The 26789-nt window shown below is 37.1% G+C and overlaps 3 protein-coding genes across 5 annotated transcripts in view; 2 read left to right on the forward strand and 1 right to left on the reverse strand.

Annotated features, from left to right (window-relative positions):
- Positions 1-26789, reverse strand: part of LOC123317311 (neuropeptide CCHamide-1 receptor-like) — a 73444-nt gene that overhangs the window by 10623 nt on the left and 36032 nt on the right. Inside the window, exons 1-5 of one of the 3 annotated variants that reach the window (XM_044903770.1) lie at positions 17729-17835; positions 6626-6958; positions 6013-6239; positions 3242-3567; positions 2948-3189 (exon numbers count right to left, since the gene is read on the reverse strand). In XM_044903770.1, the coding sequence (XP_044759705.1) occupies positions 2948-3189; positions 3242-3567; positions 6013-6239; positions 6626-6873 (1043 nt within the window). In that variant the 5' untranslated portion in view covers positions 6874-6958; positions 17729-17835. Of the gene's footprint in view, positions 1-2943; positions 3190-3241; positions 3568-6012; positions 6240-6625; positions 6959-17728; positions 17836-26789 lie in introns of those variants that run through there. The other 2 variants (XM_044903768.1, XM_044903771.1) reach the window with 2 other exon arrangements.
- LOC123317304 (facilitated trehalose transporter Tret1-like) lies at positions 19859-21525 on the forward strand. Its single transcript, XM_044903759.1, has 2 exons — positions 19859-20084; positions 20143-21525. Exons 1-2 carry the CDS (start codon positions 20018-20020, stop codon positions 21429-21431), a joined length of 1356 nt encoding a protein of 451 aa, XP_044759694.1. The 5' UTR covers positions 19859-20017; the 3' UTR covers positions 21432-21525.
- LOC123317305 (facilitated trehalose transporter Tret1-like) lies at positions 22039-24702 on the forward strand. The gene is made up of 2 exons (XM_044903760.1): positions 22039-22487; positions 23333-24702. Exons 1-2 carry the CDS (start codon positions 22421-22423, stop codon positions 24619-24621), a joined length of 1356 nt encoding a protein of 451 aa, XP_044759695.1. The 5' UTR covers positions 22039-22420; the 3' UTR covers positions 24622-24702.

Below are 26789 nucleotides of genomic sequence, written 5' to 3' on the forward strand. Positions count from 1 at the left end.
TTTTGTGCTAGGGTGGAAGCCTAGGCAACGCTGATTATATAACCGGAAATCCCAATTGGATCAGACGAATATAACAGAAGATATCGCAGATTGAAAATTGCAATTTTTGCAAAATGCCATTTCCAAGATGAAAATCTAAACGAATATAGATAGGCTTTCGAAAATGCTCGCAATGGATTCAGCGTGTTCGATAACCTATATTTTCATACCGAAATTCCAAATATCTGGCCCTGTTTATGACAAAATAATTTTTTTTGTTTTTCCACTTTTCATTTTCGAGTTGACTTCGAAGAGCTCTCTGGAGTGCAATTCTCTATTGAAGCATCAACTGTTTGGTTTTCCAGAATCTTCGGAACAAATTCTATGCACTTCTTATCCTAGGATAGTAATGTAACATCCTGAATTTCAGACAGAGTAGCAAATAGGTCATTTTAGGGGGGTCTAACCCCTTGCTCATTTTTGACCCAAAAAATCGATATTTTCGAAATCGAGTTTTTGTGCTAGGGTGGAAGCCTAGGCACCGCTGATTATATAACCGGAAATCTCAATTGGATCAGAGGAATATAACAGGAGATATCGCAGATTGAAAATTGCAATTTTTGCAAAATGCCATTTCCAAGATGAAAATCTAAACGAATATAGATAGGCTTTCGAAAATGCTCGCAATGGATTCAGCGTGTTCGATAACCTATATTTTCATACCGAAATTCCAAATATCTGGCCCTGTTTATGACAAAATAATTTTTTTTGTTTTTCCACTTTTCATTTTCGAGTTGACTTCGAAGAGCTCTCTGGAGTGCAATTCTCTATTGAAGCATCAACTGTTTGGTTTTCCAGAATCTTCGGAACAAATTCTATGCACTTCTTATCCTAGGATAGTAATGTAACATCCTGAATTTCAGACAGAGTAGCAAATAGGTCATTTTAGGGGGGTCTAACCCCTTGCTCATTTTTGACCCAAAAAATCGATATTTTCGAAATCGAGTTTTTGTGCTAGGGTGGAAGCCTAGGCACCGCTGATTATATAACCGGAAATCTCAATTGGATCAGACGAATATAACAGGAGATATCGCAGATTGAAAATTGCAATTTTTTGAAAAATGCCATTTCCAAGATGAAAATCTAAACGAACGGAGATAGGCTTTCGAAATTGCTTGCAATAGATTCAGCGTGTTCGAAAACCTATATTTCCATACCAAAATTCCGAATATCTGACACTGTTCAGTAGAAAATAATTTTTTTTGCTTTTCCACTTTTCATTTTCGAGTTGACTTCGAAGAGCTCTCTGGAGTGCAATTCTCTATTGAATCATCAACTGTTTGGTTTTCTAGAATCTTCCAAACAAATTCTATGCACTTCATACCCTAGGGTAGTAATAGAACATAATGATTTTCAGACAGAGCATCAAATAGGTCATTTTGGGGGGGTCTAACCCCTTGCTCAATTTTGACCCAAAAAATCGAGATTTTCGAAATCGAGTTTTTGTGCTAGGGTGGAAGCCTAGGCACCGCTGATTATATAACCGGAAATCTCAATTGGATCAGACGAATATAACAGGAGATATCGCAGATTGAAAATTGCAATTTTTTGAAAAATGCCATTTCCAAGATGAAAATCTAAACGAACGGAGATAGGCTTTCGAAATTGCTTGCAATAGATTCAGCGTGTTCGAAAACCTATATTTCCATACCAAAATTCCGAATATCTGACACTGTTCAGTAGAAAATAATTTTTTTTGCTTTTCCACTTTTCATTTTCGAGTTGACTTCGAAGAGCTCTCTGGAGTGCAATTCTCTATTGAATCATCAACTGTTTGGTTTTCTAGAATCTTCAAAACAAATTCTATGCACTCCATACCCTAGGACAATAATAGAACATACTGATTTTCAGACAGAGTAGCAAATAGGTCATTTTAGGGGGGTCTAACCCCTTGCTCATTTTTGACCCAAAAAATCGAGATTTTCGAAATCGAGTTTTTGTGCTAGGGAGGAAGCCTAAGCAACGCTGATTATATAACCGGAAATCCCAATTGGATCAGACGAATATAACAGGAGATATCGCAGATTGAAATTTGCAATTTCTGAAAAATGCCATTTCCAAGACGAAAATCTAAACGAACGGAGATAGGCTTTCGAAATTGCTTGCAATAGATTCAGCGTGTTCGAAAACCTATAATTCCATACCAAAAGTCCGAATATCTGGCTTTGTATTTAGGTGATTCCATCATTTTGGAAATTTTTCGATAGTCACCGTTAGAGTGATTTTTCTCTCAATAAAAGTAACCGTGGATGAAAATGTGACACGTATTCTGAAAGAGCTACTCTTCTAGTAATAAATCTGAGGAGTTCATCCATCTAGGTGCAACTGTTCGGTCTTGACGAATTTTTAACTGACCCCATCTTTCCCTATAGAAAACCGATGTAATCGTTGGAGAATTTAGGCGATCTAATTGGGATTCTTCAAAACTCAAACATTGTTAGACTGCGGAGGGAATTGAGTAAAAGTAAACATCAAAGCAGAAGTTTTAAGAGTACAAATTGAATTCTGGATAACTGCAGAAGAATCGAACTCCCCAGTCGATTTTAAAAGGGGAGGGCAAAAAGTTAGTCAATTACAGAAATTATGTTCTCTGCTGTATCGTGAGTTTCAATAGCTGCAGGTTACAGTTAACAATGCCAATCAATTAATGGAAAAACTGAGTAGTTTTCTTATAAGCTGGACCTGGAGGGTATATAAATTTAAATCTACATTGATTTTTGTTTCACATAATCTAGCTAGATCTTCAGGAATGCCTAATACTTTGTTCTATCCCAGTTGCACTTAGTATTTGATGATCAAAACTAACAATTTCGTCCTCCCAAAATAGGCCAAGTTTAATCAAGTTCTTCACTCGACAAATCCAATAAAAATAAGGTCCAAATTCTATGAATTCCCTTCGGAAACTCACCTGTTGAAGTGTTTTCTGAAAGCTCCACTGACCCAGTACAGCGCCACAGGATTGGAGCAAGAGTGCAGATAGAAAAGGCAGAAGGATACAATCCTGAAATAGTTCCAGAAGGCGTTGTAGACTTCGTTGAAATTCGGGTAGAAGTAAAAAAACAGCAGATACATGTGGAAGGGCAAGAAGCATATGGCGAAAGCTAGTACAAAAATGAGGACAGTGATGGCCACCTTCTTCCGCGCTTTTATCTGAAAAAATGGAATACAGAATCAACTGAGATTGTTCAGGAGTTAAAATTACCTGTCTTTGAGTGCCTTGAGCCTCCCCAGGAACATTCCTCGTGCTGATGATGAGATGATTGGCCATGTTCATGTAAAATATGGCTATAATGGTGAGGGGGATGACGTAGAGCACTAGGAACTTAGCCATCACCATGGTTTTGGCGTAGTCCCCATCTAACCAGTCTTCAGGAAAAGGGTAGCAGACTGAGAAGTTGATGTTAGTGTCTGGATCGAAGATGTCTTTGATGTGGGAACCCATGGCTGCTGGGGTGGCACAAAGGATGGCTAGAGCCCATATTGAAAGGGCTATGCAAAGGGTGATCCGGGTTGCTTTTCTTCCACCACCTGAAAAAGGTCGTACTGACTATTTCCGTTGAAAATTACAAACCTACATTTGGTTATGTTGTTAGTACATCATGCTACGAAGAGTGAACTGAAATAACTTCAACCCTTCTGCCCTAATTCCTATAGCTATAGCTATCATTGACACTCTATCATCGTGAAAGAAGGGTCCCTTTGAGTGAATTTCCTCTTTACATCCCTAACCGAAAAAGAACTTGGCTTCTTGATTAATTTCAGAGTCAGACATGGATGCATCTTCATCTTCTTGAAAGTCTCCTTTTACGTTGAGCTTCCAACCGCAATTTACCCGCCATAAAAGGGGAGGACTATCAGGTTTCCATCTGGCTTGTCATAAAAATTGCGCTGTTTAATTAATGTAAATATAACGATGTCAAGGAATAGACATAGGGTAGATACACCCTCAAAGAGAGCCAACGCGAGCCAAAAGAAAACGTCATCGAGAATTATTTGGCGTGGATGAAAGAGTGTATGTATACAGGGTGCAAATTCTTATGAACAAATTGGCTGAAAATTGTCTTTTAGAATTCACTGATTACCATCAGTTTTTGTAGGGAATAAACGCTCGCTGTTATACTAAAATTTTGTTACTCTAATCAGCATGCAGAAACTTTTTCACTTCACAACTTCGCGATATGAAATCTCACCGACCTCCAGCGAAAAAACTACCCTCAATCCGCACTCCCATTTCAGTAAATCACATCTTTCCTATTCAATTATTCCGGCGACCATCCCCGTAGGAAAATTCATTCGTTTTCCCTAACGATTCATACAAATTATTCCGAGTTTTCCTTCACGGTTTTTCCAGTGCGAGCGACTAAAAGTTCTCCAGTAAGAGATATCTCAGGACGGAGTGTCAGATTATATTCATTGGGATTTTAAAACGCAGCAATTAAAAGTTTCACACCAGAGATGGTCATGGCTTTATTACAGACGTCTCCTGGGCTTTTCTTCCCATGGAAAAAGGGTGGATTTGTATTCAGGGGGTGTTTTATTGGCCGGGATGTTTACCTGTTTGTTTTTTTTTTACTTGTGGAATGTTTTCTTCAAGCCAGTGGGCTGTACGATGCTTCCTTGGACAAGATACACGATTTTCAAAAGAGTAACAACAAGTAGGTACTTCTCCACTCTCTAGAGACACTAAAATGTGTGCAAAAACAACTGGTCACTTCATCTTTTTTTAAATCAGAAAAGGGACACAAAAACAAACCATCTGTGAAGTGCTCAAAATTGATTTGAACATTATACTAAACAATAAATTAGGGTTTTTGGGACAACACGTGAAAACCAACCCTTGAGCTTTCCCTTGGAAAGGTCTCGTCAATCTTGACAGAAAAGAAACTTGCTCCGCTTGTTGAAGGTGTCGACACAATATCATCCGGGAGTTTAAGATCCTTCTTCGCTTCCTTCCCAAAGGACATCTTTGACAGCTAAGTGATTGATGAAAGTAATATTTTATTACACAGAGTAGCCGGCCCAGTTATTTAGTCAGTTAAAGAGAACTCATGCCGACTTTATCCAGTTTCAGGCGTACCACAAATTTGCCCCTTTATTCTCTATATACAGGGTGAGTCTTCGACTTGTACAAATATTTTAACAGAGTAGATTCTTAGGGTCGAAAGAAACACATTCATTAACCATTTTTTCCGAATCGGCTCGGTTTAAAAGATACAGACTGTTGAAAAAAAATAAAAAAAAAAATTATTTTTTGTTTTATCTCACAAACGGTTATATCGAAGGAAATGGATTTCGGAATATAGTTTTTCATTCATTTGATGAATCTTTTTTGAACACAAGATATCACCCACGTCTTCCAGTTTTCTCATTATGACCATTACATACCATAGAAATACCAAAAATTCAAAGAACCAAACTCTTGAAAGAAATTTAGACGCTATATTATGAATATTTGAACGTTTTTTAAGACAAAAGTATTCTGCACATTTTCTCGTATAATGCGCCGATATCGAGTAATTTGATGGTCAAGAATTAAAGAGTATCTGTGAAATTTGAAAACTTGGTTACTTTGGCTGAATACAACTCTGTTTAAAAGATCCACAGATGTGTAGTGTCACAGATTTAGCTAGTTATTCTCAAGGTAAGTTCTGTTTTTCCAGGAGTGGCACAGTTCATTATGAAAACTTTAAATGGCTTTCGTCCAGTTGCAGGAAAGTCCATTAAAATTTAATGCTCCATTAAAATCTTAATCCTCCATTTTCCCCTTCAAAAATGACAGTTTTAAATTTTGATAGGGCATCAAATCTTAATGGACTCTCCTGCAACTGGGCCTATATCTTTTTATTAGGGCAGAATCGAAAAAAATGGTAAAGACAAAAAGTGATTCTTTTGAACTCAAGAATCTACTGTTGAAATATTTGTACGAGTTAAAGACTCCCTCTGTATAGTACATAAGTCAAATCTCCAACTTACCGCTGGTATGGAATTTCTTGAGTGGATCGACAATGGCGAAGAATCTGTCGCCGGATAGGGCTGTTAACGTGAATATTGACACCCCCACTGAGATGTCCTTCGCCGTTTCTGAAATACGGCACATCATTTCTCCCCAAGGCCAATGATCGACGATGTAGATCACCGCAGTGAATGGCACGCTGCTTACTATAACCAGAAGATCTGCTATGGCCAGGGACAGGATGTATCTGAAAAAAAGTCAAGCGGTGCCAAGTCTGGTGAAGGCTGTTCGATGGAGTTTTGTCACGATCGCTTCTAGGTGCATTATTCTCATTGAAATGAATGAAATTTTGATGGATGGGTTCGAAAATTTATTAGTTATTGAATGAAGAATCTTTCGAAGAGTAGATATATCGAATGTCTAGAGGAAATCTACGAGATGACCAATAAAAAACCATAAGATATTTGATGGAAATCTTTAGATTAGATTAGAATATCTTTATGTTTTGGAAATGTACAGGTAATTATCACAAATGAATCTAATGGATGTTGAGTGTCCAATGGATTTAAGACATACTCTTGTTGTATGGTTCTATAAATCTCTTAGTGCAGGAACTCAATAAGTTCCACTTACGTATTGGGTACGTTCCTCATTGTCCGATGTTTCATGAAAATCCAAACAAGAGTCCCATTTCCAAGTGTTCCAACTACGAAAATCACAAAGAATAATATTGGAACGAAGTATGTTTCAGGCCTTTCACTCAGCGGTATAAAATCAGTATTATTTGTCACTACTATATCACTGAGGTTGTTCGATATATTTGTAGGGGATGTAGTGGACAACATCAGTTGGGGTAAGGGCTCGTTTTCACTGGAGTTCATCCTTGTTGGGTTTGGAGCTTCGTTGGGGATCTAGTTAGGTTTGGGGCTTGGGAAGTCCTAGTTCAAGGTCCTTGGAGATCTCCATCTGAAACATAGAAATCACATGTGAAAAAAACTTGTCAAGACGTACCTATTTAATCGTGCTAACGATTCTGATGGTGAGTTTATGCAGAATCAACACCTAGGAAGGACACCAATGTAATTGACAGATGGCATGCACGTGTTTTTGCCATCTGCCCATGAGATTGGTGTCTTTCTTAGGTACCTTTAAAAGATTATACAGTATAATCTTTGGGTAGTTACTTAGTCACTCTGCATAAACTCCCATAAATTTGTATACTCTCATTTTGACGCTGTGAACTCCTCAATTCAAATGTGATGTCTCCAAATTTGAAAATAAAGAATAATGAAACGAACTTCTTCATCACTGCGATGTTCGAGTTTATCCGAAGAAGGAACATGACGTTCAATAAGAACATGTGTAAAATATTCAAGGTTTCATCGGTATCCAAGCCCTATATCTAGGAAACATCGAATTTATATGAATTCTATCGATCACCAGGCTTTGAAGTTTCCTCAAATACCCATTACATTATGTACGAGTCTATGGCCCAGTTCCAATAATTCTAGATGCTTCCTTTTCCTCTCTCGAACATTGAAAACCATAAATTCATCCCCAACGGTCCTCGAATGAAAGGAAAGCAGTACAAGTGTACTGCTGTAATCGTGTTGTATCGCGTAAGGGCCTGGTTGAATGAAAAATGGCACCAAATGTCTCGCCAGGACAGATATCCAAGAAGTATTCCAACGGATTTGTTTGGATGTTTCTTTGTGATTTTTATCGATTCACTCCAAATTGAAAAGGAGCTGTTTTTCACATCGAGACGAAAGAGAGCGATGGGATGCTCGTGAAAAAGGGACAGCTGATAAATGTTTCCATTTCAAATTGCATAATAGTGGAACTCAAGGGTTGGTGCAGACGCGTTTACACTGTCGTCAGTGGTTGTTTCAAAGAAAACCACTTCAAAATCTTTTTGATGGCTTGATTGCCAACAAATATCTGTATATATGATTCCGAAGTATATGGCCTTTTCATTTCTGTTTGAAAGAAACGTGAGAAATGGACAATTTAGACATTTTTACAGAGGGAACGTTCGATGTCTAATACACCGCGCAAAAAAATTAACGCACATTATGGAAATCTCAAATTTATTCTACAACTGAAGCTGTTCTCAATGATAATTATTTTTATCAGAATTATGCATGCATATGTTATCCACTTTCAACGGTTTCCTTCAATACAGATTTTTTTCCCAGCAGGAATAAAAAAAGATGATATTATCAGATTTTGAATGTATTGGCTCCATTCTAAAATCAGTTGTTCTCGATCAATTCTAGTGATCAATAGTTTTTCTTTCGTTTGATTTTCTACACTCGATCGCTTTGCAACGCGAAACACGCAATTTGACCCAAGAGGAATGTGCCCAAGCGGTAGTTTTGCGAGAAGAAAGGTAGACATACACAGGAATTGCAGAAAGTTTTGGAGTTTCCCATACAAGTGTGTCCAGAATGTTGCAGCGATTCAGGGAGACAGGTATGAATGTCCGAAGACCAGGACAGGGTAGACCACGGGTAACAACTGCCATTCAAGATCGTTACTTGAGAGTTTCTTCGTTGAGACAACGGTTTGCAACCGCTCGCCTCCTTCAAATTCAGCTTGAACAAACTCATGAGGTGCAAATTAGCACTCAGACAATAAGAAATCGCCTCAGAGAATATGATTTAAGGCCTCGTGTCGCGGCAAGAGGCCCAGCTCTTACCCCAGCCCATCGAAGGGCGCTTTTGGATTTTGCGAGAGAGCATATCCATTGGGAAGAGGCCGATTGGGAAAGAGTTCTCTTCACAGATGGGTCTAGGTTCTGCCTCTACCATTGTGATCGACGTTCCCTTGTATACAGACGTCCACTTGAAAGATATCCTCAGTGCAATTTCCTGAATACTACTGGTTTCGGGGGAGGATCGATTATGGTATGCGGTGGAATATCTTTGACTGCTCGCACAGACCTAGTGGGCGTTGATGATGGTGCTATGAATGCTGATAAGTATAAAAGGAACATTCTTGAAGAGCCTGTAGTGCCATTTGCCCCATACATTGGTGAAAATTTCATTTTTATGGACGATAATGCCAGACCCCATCGTGCGCGCATCGTTCAGGAGTACCTTGAAGAGGTTGAAGTCTCTCGAATGGAATAGCCAACAAGAAGTCCAGATCTCAATCCGATTGAGCAGGTTTGGGACAACCTCAAAAGAAGGCTGAGAAGTTCAGGAAATCATCCAGCTACTCTTAATGACTTAGGAATCCAACTCGGAGAAATCTGGGAAGGATTAGATCAGAACATTTTAAGATCACTCATTTTGAGTATGAACCGTCGTTGCCGAGCTGTAATTAACGCAAGGGATGGAAATACCAAGTATTAAATCACTTATCAGCATTTCAGTATTTTGAAAATTGTTCATTTCTCTTCTTTCACATAAGATTCGGTGAAATCCTGAATTTTTCTTCCGTTTAAAGTGTCTTGTTTCGTTCAAAACCTTCCCGAGAGAGCATAAAAAATAAGTTATAAAGTCAATGTAGAGTTAACTTTCATTAAAATTGAGATTTTCAGAATGTGCGTTAGTTTTTTGCGCAGTGTATATGGCCTTTTCATTTCTGTTTGAAAGAAACGTGAGAAATGGACAATTTAGACATTTTTACTTTCATACAAAACCAGAGGGAACGATCTAACACATCACGTATAAACAAACTTATATGGCTTCCTAAGATGGCGTGAAAAGAACATTCCTTAAAAATTCACCATCTGTTCAAAAGCGGTTCGAGATAAAACTTCATCTTTTCTCTCAAGTTGCAAACTCACGTACATGACCTACATATTTCAGAAGTAAAGAAATATTTTCGAGCTATCCTATAAATTCAAGCAACTTCCCCAACACAAATTTTCTAGCACGATCGTCTAAAATTACGCTAACCACTTCAGCGACAGACAAACTAACAAAGCCCCGGAACATTTGTCAAGTCCTGGAATTGTTATCCCTCCGTTACATTACAATCCGAGTGGCTTTTATTGAAGTCATTTCGGCACTAATTATCAACGACAGAACTTTTGGTGTGAAGTGAATACGGTTGAACACATAGTGGGTAACGCGCAGTTCTTGAATGGGTTTATTCTGCGGAGATTTCCGTTCCTAGGCTGGCAAATATTCCTCCTGGAAGATATAGGAAGAGGAGAAGGCATTTGAGATAATGGAATAATAGTTATCCATGTACCAAGGACGAAAAACTAACAATTAAAACCGAGCCTGTGAATTGACAACCGAGACGAAGCTGAGGCGTTACATTTTTTCGTAAACACTCCTGTGCTGCAAATCCAGCCTGGAAGTAGTTGCTAATTCCCTCATCTCTGGAGGAGTTTTATTGATATCCATATCACTTTTCATTCTTGAAATCTAGCAGATTTGGTAGAGAATTAATTTGACAAGAGCAAATGAAAAAAAAAAGTTATTGTCAAAGGCACTCATGTTTTTTCAAATCCTGGCTCTCAAAATTGATTGAATCGCCACTCTCGTATTTGTTTCTAAGCGACAAACAGCGGACGAAAAGTATCTGATGCGGACGAAAAATAGTGGTCATCAAAAATAGTCGACTAGTTTTTATTGAACACACGAGGATATATTGAAAAATTCTTAGCCTACTATAGAATCAAACAAAATTTCAATGTCAAAATATTTTATTACTCAACATATTCTCCTCTTAATTGGATACTTTAATTACAGCGAACCTGCAACGTCTCTAGACCTTTCAAAAAAATGTTTCTTCAAGCTCTGCAAACCAGACCTCCACAGCTTTTATTACCTCCCCGTTGGAAGAAAATTTACGAGCTTTTAAACTTCTTTTCGTTGAGGTAAGAGATGATGGTCGGATGGAGCCAAAACTGGTGAATAAGGGGGGTTTTCTAGTAATTCAAACCCTAAATCACGAATTTTTGCATGGCAACATGAGATTTGTGTGCAGGGGCGTTGTCCTGCAAAAACAATACCCATTTGGATAGCTTTGCGCGTCTTTTCTCTTTAAATTTTTCCCACAGAGTGGTCAGTAATGTCGAATAGTAATCTCCGGTTATTGTTCTACCCTTACCCAAAAAATCAATCATGATTTCTCCATGGCAATCCCAAAAAACTGAAGCAAGAACTTTTCAAGCAGATTTTTGGACACCAAACTTCTTAGATCTTGGAAAACCAGAGTGTCGCCATTCCATCGATTGTTGCTTTGTTTCTGGATCGTAGAAATGTGCCCAAGTCTCATCCATAGTAACAATTCTGTTTAAGAAGTCTACATAGTTTTCAAATCGAGCACAGATCGAACGCGATGCTTCTATCCTTGTACGCTTTTGGTCAACATTCAAATATTTGGGCATCAATTTTTCTCGTGTCCAAATTGACGTGAACTATATGATGAACGCGTTCGTATGAAATACTCAGTGCTTCAGATATCCGTTTTAGCCCAATTCGACGGTTTGATAAAATCATGTCATGAACTGCATCGATATTTTCGAGGACTGACACAGAAACTGGCCTTCCCGATCGGTCATCATCTTCAATGGAAAATTTACCTCTTTTGAAGCTTGCAGTCCAATTTTCACGGTCGCATACGAAGGACATTGATCACCAAGGGTATTAAGCATATCTTCGTAAATCTGTTTACCTCTTCACCCTTTTAAATACAGGTACTTGATGATGGCTCGATACTCCAATTTTTCGATCTTCTTCCTTTTAATTTATTGCGTATCTCTGGTTTACCTTTTTGACCTCAAACTTCACACTGACACTTCTAATGAATTATTGTTCGTTGCTATGGTAACGCAATATTTTTTTTATGCATGGAACTAGTCCTGGCTAACTGGATATCAATATATCCTAGTAAATTGATAGTCTTCTTTTCTATATTTGGTTTGAATGTTCTAGAAATTACCCCCCTACATAATTAGGAGTAGAGTCAATTGCTTGCTTACATCTATGTCTATGTTACCCTTATCCACCTGAAGATACCTCTGTGATATCGAAACACTCGTCATGGTTAGTAAAATCAAAATAGTGAACATCATAATATGTAATTCAGTTTTTAGGCATTGTTGTACGTTCTGAATAGAGGCAGAAATTGAGTATCCAGTTTCTGCTTTTTGCTCGCCATGTATGCATTCGAACGTGACATAATTTCAAAGCTGGTTCAATCCTTAGACGTCATTCACCTGGACTCCAACACGAGAATTTAATGACACCAAATTATTTCTCAATCGCCCTCAAAAACGAGCGCCTATTAAGTCGCCAAACGAGGCAGCACACAACCCTCCCCAACGAGCAATTTCCGGAGGAAAACCACTTGATAACTGCGAATTTGCCGAATGCGAACTGGTTATTTAAGAACATCGTCCGCCGTTTGAATTTTCAACGAAGCAGCCTCAAAGAACTTTCGATACACGTTCCCCTATCTTATCTTGGACGTTTCCAACAAGCTAATCAAAATCAACCATCAAACTTCTCCAATTGAAGATACAGCCAGAGAACATTCAGAACTTCGACTTCTCGAACTTGGGGGTCGCTATCTGAATTGGAATTATTGATCATAACTTCTCCTATGGAGGGTTTTTGCTTCCAGTCCAACTGAGAATCTCTCTCCTCTCCATTAAGCAAAAATCTCATCGATGACGTAACCCCCTGCAGTCTTAACCCTTTGGAATGGTTCCTCAATCCTCCCCCACTTAACCATTCATTATAATCCACATTTATATTTCGAAAGGGACTGAAAGGGAGCGATAAGTTGGCAGAGGATGGTAGTTATCTAAATCTAGATTTGTGTTTTCCATTTCGCTTTCAACCGATGAGACAGATTTCTGTGGGTTCACATTGAACAGTTAGTAACTCTGGAATTGTTGGGTTAAGCTCTGGCTTTCAGGCAAATCTGCAGGAGCAATCAGACGAAGAGCTTTTTCCTAATAACTTTTCACTATTCCACTAATCCCATAGGGGTTGAATAATTTTGCCTTTCAGGCTCGAAGTAGGTGCTTGAATTCACCAATGTGTGGGATGAAATGTAACAAAACATGGGAGGGTAAGGAGAATTCAGAGAAAAATTGAACAAACAACCTCGCTTTCATCAAAAACCTTCATCTGTTGAGATTATAGTTTGATCAAAGATTTTATAGAGAAGAAGGATAGGAAACGAAGCGACTAAAGTCATGTGAGCGCCATCTGTGTTTCAAATGTGTTCTTAAGGCCCTAAGAGTGGTTAAAATTTTAATTCGAGGGACATATGAAATTTTGCGAGATGTCAGAGAATGTTTTGATTCTCGTATCCAAAGACAACCTCATATCGCCTTTTGTTTTTCAAGCCCGTTCTAGTTGCTGATTATTGAAATTTTTGTCTACTTTCTTGGCGAAAATCTCAGAATATCGTTCGAAAATTATTGTATGGTGAAGAACTGTGGATAAAATAAAACGAATTTTACTGAGGAACTGGTAACATGTGACTCATTCATTGATTTTTTTTTCTGTGCTACGAAGTGGATAAAATTTTCAGGGCGTAAAGGCCTGCAAACACTACTGACTACACCATGCGCAATGAACATTTTACTGCAAGTCCATTGAGAACTGTTCATCCACGTCAATTGTTGTATGCAGGAAGTATCCCTTATATGAAGGGCTCATTTAGGGGAAATTATGACTTTTATACCTCCATTCAAATATTCCCAATTGCCTTCAATATATTCAGAAATGCAAAAGTTTTCACCCGAGAATCGGGTGACTGTCAAATTGTTGTTTGGAAAGCCAAAGTTTTATGAAACCTTCTGTGAGTGTTTTGTTCATTCGTCAATCAATTTGTATATTGTGTCATAAAGAGATCATACCATGAAGAAATCATAAAAAAGTATGAAGAAATTATACTGACGGGCTTGAATACAGGTCTTGTATACCTCTGTAAGTTTTTTTTCAATTGTGGTTCTGAAAATTTTGTAAATAATATGTAAGTAACGGAAATGTGTATTCCATGACGGTAAATTGAACATTGGTTCATATCAATTTCTGATATAAATTGTACAAATTCAACTCAGTTTATTAATTCAAAACGTTTTCACAGAAAAAACACCTTTGACGTACCTATAGCAGATAACCATGTACTCTTGTATCCTAGTCAGAGCTCTAATCGTTGTCCATAATTTCAAATTTTTGTAAATGTTTTATAGATTGCAAATAAAAATTTATCACATCCAACACAGTGTATTTCATTGAAACCAATCGATTCCAAACAATGTTCAGATGAAAACTAACATCTTGGTCACAAAACAAAACCATCCTTTTGTTTTTTCGCTCAGGATGTTTGTTTTCTGGTCTCAACAAGGTCAATATTGAAATTCAATACAAGGAATAGAATTCGAATTTCGCGCCCCTCAATTATAAAACAGAAAACTGTTATTAAACAGTTCTTCTGTATTGACAATACGTTTTCAGCGCCATCTCATTGTCAAATGTGTTTTCACTGGCCAAAATTAGTCGGTTTTTAGTACTAGTGATATGAGGGCGTTTCCTATCTTTCTACTCCATAATCTTTGAGTTTGCTGTTTGAATCCTCACCAATTTATATTTGACGTCGCTTTCTGATTAATAATTGAAATCTTTCCAGGACTTTTCTGGGCCGAACACAAAGCGAATCCGAGAGGATTATCGTGATTATAATAGCCCAAACATCCTCGCTGCTGTTTCGAACCCTCATTCACGAAATATGTGGTGAATCCATCATACAGAGATTATTGTTCTTTCCGACAGTCTGACAGTTCCATTAAGGCGCCATGAGATCCTGATTCTGAGACCTCTCTGCTCTTGAGCAGATCCGCAAATGAGGTGTGTATATTTTGTCCATGAATTGAAGTGGAGCTTGAAATTTTCCCCCAGTAGCCATGTTGTGAAAGCATTAATCAATCAGGTTTTATTCGGTGTTGTGTCTGGGCTTCTTGTTATGGCTTCGACATTTTTTAAGATGAGTTAGGATCTGGTAAAACTGATATTGTATTGGATGTCACACAGGATGCTGTGGTATGACTCGAATACTTGTTATGGCTCCTCATCCTGTTTTATCCTGAATTCGTACAGTTCTGAAATCTCTATCCTCTACTTAATTTAATCAGCTCTTCTCAGACTTCATAACTTAACTAACAAATCATACCCTGCAGTATAAAAAATCCTGGATCTTGCCTGAAGCTGAACTCTGTTCATGATTTTTGTCCCTCATTATCGTAAGCGATACAGTTTCAATAAATCATCTCCTGATGAATGTTGTAAATTTGACAATTCCATCAGAGTTGCGCAAATGGAAATCCGTTAAGCAGATCCATCAATTTTTCTCCGCATTTACACTTGTGATATATGTATGTATATAAAATTGATATTTGACAACGTTCCCACCCATTTTCCGATGCGTATTTCTCATGTATCAGGGTGGTTGATGGTATTTTTCGTCGTTCAGAAAATTTTGAAGCGATCATTCGATTATTCGAAAAGATTTTTCTACATTAACGTTTCTAGCGGACAAAACAGAGGTTGTCTTGTCATAAAGTGCCAAGGAGTCTTACGAACTCACCTCTGAAGTATCCCTGATGGGGTTCAAGAAATTTTGAACAAAAAAAAAGTGTTAAAAATTCAGGATTTTCTTCATTTTTCACCCTGTTTTCTGCAAATTTTCCTTGCTATCTTAATACGAGGATATATTGAAAAATTCTTAGCCTACTATAGAACCAAACAAAATTTCAATCTCAAAATATTTTATTACTCAACATATTCTCCTTTTAATTGGGTACATTTATTACAGCGAACCTGCAACGTCTCTAGACCTTTAAAAAAAAATGTTTTTTCTTGCTCTGCAAACCAGACCTCCACAGCTTTTATTACCTCCACGTTGGAAGAAAATTTACGACCTTTTAAACTTTTTTCAGTTTAGGAGAGAGATAGTAGTCGAATGGAGCCAAATCTGGTGAATAAGGGGGGTGTTCTAGTAATTCAAACCCTAAATCACGAATTTTCCGCATGGCAACATGAGATTTGTGTGCAGAGGCGTTGTCCTGCAAAAACAAAACACCTTTGGATAGCTTTCCGCGTCTTTTCTCTTTAATTTTTTCCCGCAGAGTGGTAATTAATGTAGAATAGTAATCTCCGGCTATTGTTCTAACCTTATCCAAAAAATCAATCATGATTACTCCATGGCAATCCCAAAAAATTGAAGCAAGAACTTTTCCAGCAGATTTTTGGACACGAAATTTCGCAGGTCTTGGAAAACCAAACTGTCGCCATTTCATCGATTGTTACTTTGTTTCTGGATCGTAGAAATGTACCCAAGTCTCATCCATAGTAACAATTCGGTTTTAGAAGTCTATATCGTTTTCAAATCGAGCACAGATCGAACACCTTCTACCCTTGCACGTTTTTGGTCAACATTCAAACATTTAGGGTTCCATTTTGCAGCAATTTTTCTCATGTCCAAATTGATGTGAACTATATGAAACATTCAGTGCTTCAGATATCCGTTTTAGCCCAATTCGACGGTCTCATAAAATCATGTCATGAACTTCATCAATATTTTCGGGAACTGGCCTTTCAGATCAGTCATGATCTTCAATGGAAAATTTACCTCTTTGAAGCTTGTAGTCCAATTTTTCACGGTCGCATTGATCACCAAGGGTATTAAGCATATCTTCGTAAATCTGCTCACCTCTTAACCTTTTTAAATACAGGTACTTGATGATAGCTCGATACTTCAATTTTTCGATTTTCACAATTTCGGTGGACATCCTCTTTCTTTCAATTTATTGCGTAGCTCTGGTTTACTTTTTTGACCTCAAACTTCACACTAACACTTCTAATGAGTTATTGTTCGTTGCTATGGTAACGCAATTTTTTTTTGTGCATGGACCTGATCTAGGCTAACTAGATATCAATACATCCTCGGATGTCTGGCTTTTGAATGGGATGGAGATTCACCAGTATAATTGTCTTAAAAAATAAATTAGAAGATCTTAGCGGATTTACCCTATCACCAATTAAACCACCAGCTTCAAATCGAATAGGCTGTTTGTTCATGATTACCTTACATATCAATTACGTTCACTCCCGTACTGTTTACACTGAAACCGACTGATATTGTAATTGCCACCCCAGAACAAGTTGAGGGGGTTACAAGGGGGTTATTAAACGCTAATGAATATGTCCTGATTGCCCCATTCTGACTTGCATTAACCTTGATACGATGGAATAAATATTGGGGTACGGTATCCTGAGGAAGGTTCAGGAGGAACAGGGATATAGTATACGGTTTAATGTGTGTAAAGGATGAATTATATATTTGGGGAAATTAAAGGATTACATACAGGGGTGGAGTGGCGGCGTTTCACACTGTCTTCTATCCACTTAAACCACCCTTGATATAAATAGGAATTTCTTTATAGTTTGATGAACAAATTAAGCTTTTCCATACTTGAAAATTCTCCCCAAACCCTTGTTTAGGAGGGTGTTCACCTCGACAAAATTCAGTGGAGTCAAGGCCGAAGATTTCTTACAAAAAATTGCTCTTTTAGAATATGTATCACATTTACATCTACAATGATTTTTCTGGAAGTTACGCGTGTCAAAATTTGACCTACTACTCGATAGGTACCAATTTTCATCGAAATCTGAGTGATAAAAAAATTATTTTCACGCAAAAAGTTTGAAATTGGTAAAAAAGGTATCGTGACCATAACTGTACAAAATATTCTACCTCCTTAATGTTGAAACTTCAATTCAAGCAAATCCCACTGTACAGCAAACCAACAATCACAATAACTACAAACTTCTGGGCTCGTAAAATGAAAAGATTGCTCCAGAACTCCAGGAGAGCAAATACAGCATCTAATTAACAAACAAACCTAAATTAGCACCTATGTTCATAAAAGGTTCTCTCAGTTGTTACAGCCTTGATCCGGTGAGATAACAATATACAGCCAGAATGGAAATGAACTCTGTTCTTATGTCTCATGTTTCGTGAATCTGTATTTGTAATTTGAATATACATAGGTATATATATTAGGAAAAATCTTGGAGTAGTAAGCAACTACGTATGAAAAAAGTGCAATCTTGTAGAGACTATTTGTTCCTAAACTGATTTAGTTTCCTTATTCTTCATATTCAAAAAACGAAATATTAAAAAATGGTGAAAAAGAAGAACTAGCCTGTGGAGTCGATTTTTATCATATTTTCGAACTTAGGTACCTACATTCTCATGGGTATATAATCGATTTAATAGAAATTAAAGGGACAACAGGAAGAATTACATTTTGTCGAGTATCATTAAAATTTGAACGCGTTTTTTTTTTGCCAATTATAAAACGTTGTCGTGAAAATCTTCTTCAATTAGGAATTACAGCGTTGGTACCCACTTATTCTTCTTGGCACGTCAATGTAATCACACAAGTGTTCGCGTTGTTCCAAACGAAGAAGCAATTAAAATTTAATCCTTTACCTGACGACCTGAGAATTTTCCACCAGGATTATATTTCTTTCAAGGAAATTCAGGTTTTTGTCTTTGACAAGTGCTTTTCCTGAAAAATGCGACCTCTAATTTCCCAAATAATCACTTTTGAATTCTGTCAAGATGAAAAGGGATTAAGCATACTTTTCATTAAGACTGAACCTGGGAGAAATTTAATTGGAAAAGAACACCCATTTTCTCGTCTACATAAATAAGGGCTCATTGTGTTAAAAATTGAAATCGATTTGGACCAACTGTACATACAAACAATAAGAACAACAACGAGTAGCAATCTCTGAGATAATGCAGTCCAAATTTTTTCTCAATGAATTATTTATATCAATATTTCAGGGACATTTAGCTTGCGGATCTGTAGATACTTGCCTTAAAATTGGAAACATTAATCATTCCATTATCGAATGTTTAGTGATAATTATCTTACTAATGCCGACTTTGAAAATCATCGATGGGTTTCATTCGATTTATTAATTTCGGTTTATTCATCAGTGAAACATACCGAATTATGAAATACTCCTTGACAAAAAATTGTGTGAGTCCTGAGGATGGCATCTGAAAAGCAATTTTTAATTTCAAATCGAAGCCTAATTCCATATATCCTAATTAAAATTTTTTCCCAAAAACCGTACCTTTTAGAAAGAAATTACAGAACTTATTAGTTCAAATTGAATCAAGCTATCAAAAAGTCACTTTTCAATCGTATAAAATGGATAAGGAAGAGTTTCCTGCGAAAGATTTTAGGAGTGGCTTTTTTTTACCCCTCGCAATAAAAGGGAACAGCACCAAATTTTTGTATTGCCTCTTGCTCCCATAGTATGCCTGCTCAATTTCATTTTTCACCCCAAACATTTCTTCACGATATTCATTTACATTCGAAAGCAACTTTTTCCAGAGCAATATTGGTTCAATTGAGCATATCATTCCTATTTGAAATCAAAAAGTTGTTTTTTATCTTTTAATCAAGGGAGAAAAAATTTAAAAGAGTTATTATATACCCAGTGAAAGGTGCCTGTAGCAGATTTTAACTGTTTTCGGATACCTATGTTAAATAGACAATTCGATTCGATTCGAAATTGACAAGATATCAACATTTTGCCATATAACAGATGAAAGTATCGGGAAATAATCTTGAGTTATGCACTCAGTCATCACGAAAATTGAGAAAAAAATGAACCAAGTTTTCACTGAACATATTGACAGTTTTTTTGGACATCCCCTGTAGTTTCCATATTACCAGGAAACCAAGTTTGCGATTCAGAGCAATAATTCTTTTCGGTAACTCATCTCGAACTCGCAGATTATTGATAACCTTCCAAAAATTGGATCATTCACAGTTCGATAAGTTATTATAGGATTTTCAGTTCCGTTATCATTTCTGGTTTGAAGGGCAACGCTGCTTCCAGAAAAATGTGACAAGAGTGAAAATCAATATCTTGATAATAATTTATACGATATTGAACTGAAGAATTCACACATAAGTGAATCTTAAAATCGACTAAAGTTTGTCATATAACTGATAAAATGGGTACTTGGGAATTTTTCGCTAGCCTGTTCAAGTCTTACTACTCAACTTTCGTCGCTCTTACAGGTAAGTAGGTACGTGTACACCCTGAAACCCATAAAAACTCACAACTCCACGTTTGCAGCTCACAGCATCTTCCTAATCAGTTGCCTCTCCTATGCATGGCCGTCACCAGTTCTTCCCAAACTACTCAACGCCACAGACAGCCCCTTGGGGAACCCCATCACTCCCGATGAGAGCGACCTCATAGGCGCCATCTTTTACATCGGAGCTTCCATAGGGCCACTTTGCTTCATCTCCGTGGTGAACAGATTCGGAAGAAGAAGAGTCCTCACGTTCCTCTCTCTGATTCCACCCATAGCATACGGTACCTTGGCTTTCGCCAAGACAGTCGACTTATACATCATTTGCAGGACGCTTTTGGGCCTTTACGTGGGCGCTGTTTTCAGCATTCAACCCGTTTACCTGGCCGAAGTACTGGCCGAGGAGGAAAGGAACTTCTTGATGTCTTTCGTTACCCTGTTCAGTTTCATCGGAGTGTTTGCAGCTGTCACAATTGGTCCTTTTATACCAGTCACTCATTTCAACGGTTTGATAGCTATTTTATCGGCTGTTGTTTTCGTTTTGGTTGCTTTTGGTTTCCCAGAAAGTCCATACTATGTGATGCAGACTGAGGGGAAGGGAAAGGCCAAGGTTTTATTGAGGAAATTGAGGCAAGGAAGAATCGAAAATGAAGCTGGGATGATCGAGGATAGAATCCTAGAGGAATCTGAGAAATCTTGCTGTCAAATTTTCGCCAATAAAAGCAATTTCAAAGCTTTGATATTGGCAACCATACCGTTACTTCTACAGTCTTCCAGTGGCGTTGCACTCTTGATAAATTACAGCCAGTTGATCTTTATGGAGACCAACATTTCTATACCATCTCATTATTGTTCGATTATAGTTGTTGGTCTGACGTTTTCAACTGCTTTCCTAGCCCCAGTCCTCTTGAAAGCCAGAAGAATGAGTCCAGTATCTCTATTGATGCTATGTTTAGCTGGTGTTGGTCTTTGTGATCTCATAATGGGCCTATACTTCCTTTACGGTAGAGGGATTAGTTTCATCAGTTGGCTTCCTCTGCTCAACCTTATAGCTTTCGTTCTGATCTATAACTGTGGATTAGATCCAATTCCTTGGATGATACTAGGTAACACTTATCCAGTCAACATCAGTGCTGTAGGTACAGCTATATCTATTAGTATTTTCGAGTTTTCGATATTTCCAACAATGATCCTGTTCCACAAGGTTGACATCAGCTTTTTATTTTTGATCTCGTCAGTGTGGTGTGTATTGGGTATTGTGTACTGCAAGTTTGTGGTTGCGCCCTCTGAAGATAAGATTTTTAAGACATCGAAAAACGGTGCTATATGATTATAACGATTAAAAATTGCTGTAATTAGAGCATTTTACTTTGCTATTATTGTAAGATTGTAAGGATATGAGTCAATAAAAATTTGAAAACTTAGTATTTATTTTTATCTATTCCTTCCACTATTCTTTTGTTTTTGAATTTGTACAGAATAAAAATGAAAATGGTAGTATTTTCGTCGATAAATTTTCAGTCGATGAAAAACAAACAAAAAGGCAAAAAAATGTACATACATGTGAAATAGAGGAAAAAATTGTTGTAATCATAATAAAAACAAATATCTCCCTATAACATTATACATAAGAATGTATATGTATTCTGGAACAAAAAAACGTTAGAATCTAAAGAAAGATGATAGTTTTCTATGCCAAGGAAAGATATATTTTTCATTATGTATAAATAGCCATTTTTTTCTATATTTGCTTCGATTTTTAACTGATCCATAATTGCATTGAATGTTCTGGGAACTACCATTACTCCCACTAGATTATTTGATAATTAGGACTAGAGTTAATTGCCCGTTTACATATTATCTTTTCGTTCGTTTTCGTTACCAAATAATTCAGTTTACCTTGATCACCTGCTACTGTGAAATCGAAAACCGTTTCGTAGTTAAATAACAAATGTTAGTGAAAAACGTGTAATTACATTTTTGATAGATGATAGGAGATAACCAATTTTCATCAGAAGGATTTATTGAAAATTACTGACTTTTCAATAGTAAATTTTATTTTATTTTTATTATCCTGCTCGAATCAGCAATCGATAACCTTTCCAAAAGAGTGGCTTATCTTTGCGGTGTATTAACGCAGAAATACATTTGACAGAAGTAAAATGAATAATAAAAGTGATAACAGTTCACTTTAGAGTTAAGTTTCTTGGACATGAAGTCTCTCTTTCATATCTGATCGACTGCTTAGTTTGTTCGTGAACTCGTAAAATTGTTACCTTCACAGTTGTAGTAGAATCTCTTTAAACCAAGACCAATAAGATGGGTACCTGGGAAATATTCGCCAACTTTTTTGGTTCATATTATACATGGTTCATTGCACTTGTTGGTAAGTTGAAAACGCATAATCCTGAAATGACAGTTTTACCATATTCAAAGAAAAAATTGTTCAGACCCTCCGTGTATACAGGGAGAGTCTTTGACTCCTACAAATATTTCAGCAGTAGAGGTCAAAAGAAACACTTTTTTCCCATACCATTTCTTTCGAATCGACTCGGTTTAAAAGATACAGGCTATTGAAAAACCATAAAAAAGTTTTTTTTAGTTCTATCTCACAAACTGATTCATCGAATGAAATGAATTTCGGAATATAGTTTTTCGTTTATTTGTTTAATCATTTTCGAACACAAGATATCACCCACGTCTTCCAGTTTTCTCATTATGACCATTACGTACCATAAAAATACCAAAAATTCGAAGAACCCAACTCTTGAAACTAAGTTGGACACTTTTTAATGAATATTTGAATGTTTTGTAAAATGTATTCTTCATATTTTCTTGTTCATCATGAAAACTTATAATCTCTATATCTTTTTATTTGGGCCGAATCAGAAAAAATGGTATTGGAAAAAAATATTTCTTTTGAACTCAAGAATCTATTGTTGAAATATTTGGAAGAGTCAAAGACTCACCCTGTATTTCTGAAACTTTTTTTGTTTAACTGTGCAAGAGAAATGATTTAAACCACGTTAGATTTTTCAATATCACACCATGAGGAAAAGAAGTAATTTTTATTATTGCTGATCCTCACTTTCCAGCTAGAAGTAGCAAAATAATTGGTAAAACTATATCCATTCACTTAACTTCCACATTTGGACTATCCCTGAATTTGTAAGGATGAGTGATTTGGAGGAGGAATTACATTAGATTTCTGTTTATTCTATTTTTTTTCAGCTCATTCCAACATTTTTCTGACCTGTCTTTCATACTCCTGGCCATCACCAGTACTCCCCAAACTTTTCGAGGCCGAGGACAACCCCTTGGGGAAGCCCTTAACCCCAGATGAGGGCGACTTCATCGCAGCAATATTCTACGTTGGAGCAGCAGTTGGTCCAATCCTATTCTTCGGAATAGTGGAGAAAATTGGAAGAAGAAAAGTCCTCATGGCAATTTCCATAATTCCACCAATATGTTATGGCGTATTGATGTTTGCTGATACTGTGACCTTGTACAACATCTGCAGGGTTCTTTTGGGACTCTGGACGGGGATTATGTTCAGCATAGAGCCTGTGTACGTGTCCGAAGTTCTGGCAGATGAGGAGAGGTCTTTTCTGATGTCCATTATCACCATATTTGGATTCTCTGGTGTCTTCGCTGCGGTTTCCGTCGGTCCATTCGTGTCCATCCCAATGTTTAATGGACTTATCGCCCTGGTTTCGTTGGTTATATCGATTTTAATGATATTCGGATTTCCTGAAAGTCCCTTCTTCTTGATGAAGACCAAAGGTGAGGAAGCTACCCAAGAATTGCTAAGGAAACTGAGAAATAGGGATATAGTGGATGAAACCGTGTCGATCTCGAAGACCGTTGCCAACGAGACCAAGAGTTCCTTTTTGGAAATATTCAGTAACTTGAAAAACTTGAAATTCTTCATGTTGGCGACACTGCCTCTCCTGCTTCAGTCTTACTCAGGTATAGCCTTGATTTTGAACTACAGCCAGTTGATTTTTATGGAAACTAACGTGGCTATATCATCTGAATGGTGTTCTATTATCGTCATCGGTTTCACTCTGTCCACGACTTTCTTAACACCCTTGTTCATGGACAAAAAAGTTTCCATTTATACCCTGCTGATCCTCTGTCTAACCGGCATTGCAACCTGCGATTTCCTCTTAGGTATGTATTTTTTGTTTGGTAGAGGCGAATCCAGTTTAACTTGGGTGCCTTTAGTAGTCCTGGTTATTTTCGTGCTTGTTTACAATTGTGGTTTGGATCCAATCCCCTGGATGCTTTTGGGGGAATCTTACCCCCTGAACATAAGTGCTATGGGAACTGCACTATCGACCAGTATTTTCGAAATATCCGTTTTTCCTTCTCTATATTTCTTCCATAAGTTCGATTTGGGATATTTGTTCCTATTTTCATGTGGTTTCTCGTTGTTTGGCGTCTTCTATATCAAGTTCTTCGTGGTGCCAGATGTGGAAAAGAGCAAGAAGACTAACCAAATAGAGATGACAGCATAAATTAAGTTTCTAGATTTTAGTTTTTTGTATTTTCGAACAGATTTTGTACTAGTATTATATAAGTATACAGTTTTTTGTTGACTGAGTGTTATTCCAGTTGAATTCTACGATTCAGCATAATTAATTAGAGAAGTAAGTTTTTCCTTTAGTGGTATCTAAGTATAAAATGAACAATATGCTAATTAATGAGATGTTGCAAAAAAACAAGTTGGCATTGTAGATAACATCGTGCTATTCTGATGGCTGGTGAATATGCCAAAAACTAGTGAGAATACAACTTCTAAAATTGCAGGAAATATTGTTACATATCGTGAATACTACACATGGTGATCTATTGAATACGAAACATATGCGATCACAGGTGAAATAGATTTATTTCGAAAAAATGCTCAGACACGTCGATTTTTGATTCAAGGGCGGCTACTTCTGAGATTAAATTCACAACCATATCGTTTCAACCCTTAGACCCGTTTGCACCAAACGCACCTAGTGTTAAGTGTCCCTTAAAATGAACCCTTAACTTAAATTACGTTGCACCAACTGTTAAGTGACATTTAAATGGCTAAAGCTAGCCTTAAATTTAAGCGCTCCTGTAATGACCACTTAGGTATTTAAGGGCGGGATTCTAACCTAAAATAATTTGTTGAACTCATAAACTGGCTGCAGAACTGCTGTGGTTTTTCTAATAACGTCAAGTACCTTTTATTTGACAATCCATTTCATTATCAATAATAATGCTAATTCAGCAACAAAAAGTTGTCACTCTTTGATAATAATATAATAGTTTACTTGACACTGACTGACAGGACAATAAAGTTAGGTTAATGAAATGACAACGATCATCGGCAACCGGCCAACCAATGAAAAGGCTTTATTGGACTGAAATGAAGTTGCACCAAAATAAAAAACTTAAATATCACTAGATATAAAAACTTAAGGGCCCCTTACTTAAGATTCTGTTAAGCCGCAGTCGTGCAACTGACAATAAAATTAAGCGTCCATTAACTTTAACCTACGCTTAGTTAAGTACTCATTTTAAGGAGGATTGGTGCAAACGGGCCTTAGTGTTACAACCTCAACCCCTGAATTTTGAATAGAAAGGATAAGGTAAGTAACACCTCATTTGAAAGGCATTTTTATTCTGAGTTCAAAATATTCAATTTTTCGTCTTTTAATCCGTTCATTTCCGAAATATTCAACGAAATGACCAGTAATGTACAAAATTCAAATTTGAGTATCTTGAAAACGAATGGATTGAATGGAAAAAATTAAATATGCTGAACTCACAATAAAAATACCTTCCAAGTAAGGTAACACTTTCCTATTCGGAATAGAGGGGTTGGGGTTGTATCACTAAGTGTTGAAGCAGTATGGTCATGAATTTAATCTTAAAGTTATTCCCCTTTAATGAAAAATCGATGTGACGAAGAGAAATTCATTTCGTTATCTCGTCTGTTTGGTTCTTAAAAGCCCACTCTGTTTTATTTGCATATTTTGGAACCGAATCTTTGATCACAATTGACAATCTCATGACTATCAACTAAGTTCATCACAAGATGCTCCATATCATGGCTTGAGAACTAATTTTTCGAATATTTTCAAATCTCTTTGAACTGTGAGCGGTTTAAGAGGTATATTTAATTCTGTATTGTTAACTGTTGTGTTGATGGCCATGTTCACGATGAAAATAAACGAAATTGTGCTTTTTTCCTGCCACTGGCAATTTATAAGAGTTATTGTAATCCAGTTGGCGCCATTAAATGGTGGAGCAGAAATTTCCCAGTTGAGAAAATCACTTTTCAAGCATCAAAGCCTTTCCCCTCTTTCAGGGACGTATTTCATGATTTCACTGGAGAGAAAAAAACACATTAGGTTAAGTTTTCTCTCAGGCCTCTCTAGAATTAATGGTCCAGTAAAATTCCCAGCTGGAGTCTCCCCTAACCAACGGATGAAGACGATAATTGATTTTGTTTAATGAAAACATGTCATCGTTGAGGCCAAGCCAACGAGGACAGATTATGGTGAGTTTCCTCGTGGAATTTGGATCTAGTGTGCGATATCCTTCACTATACCTACATCAAAATACGCACCACATTGTCCTCGTTTATTTTCCCGTATTTCCGTATAGCACTTCTGGGAGAGCCACCATTAATTTTGATTGAATGCCC

The sequence above is a fragment of the Coccinella septempunctata genome, chromosome 7 (assembly GCF_907165205.1).
Source record: "Coccinella septempunctata chromosome 7, icCocSept1.1, whole genome shotgun sequence".
Lineage (NCBI taxonomy): Eukaryota > Metazoa > Arthropoda > Insecta > Coleoptera > Coccinellidae > Coccinella > Coccinella septempunctata.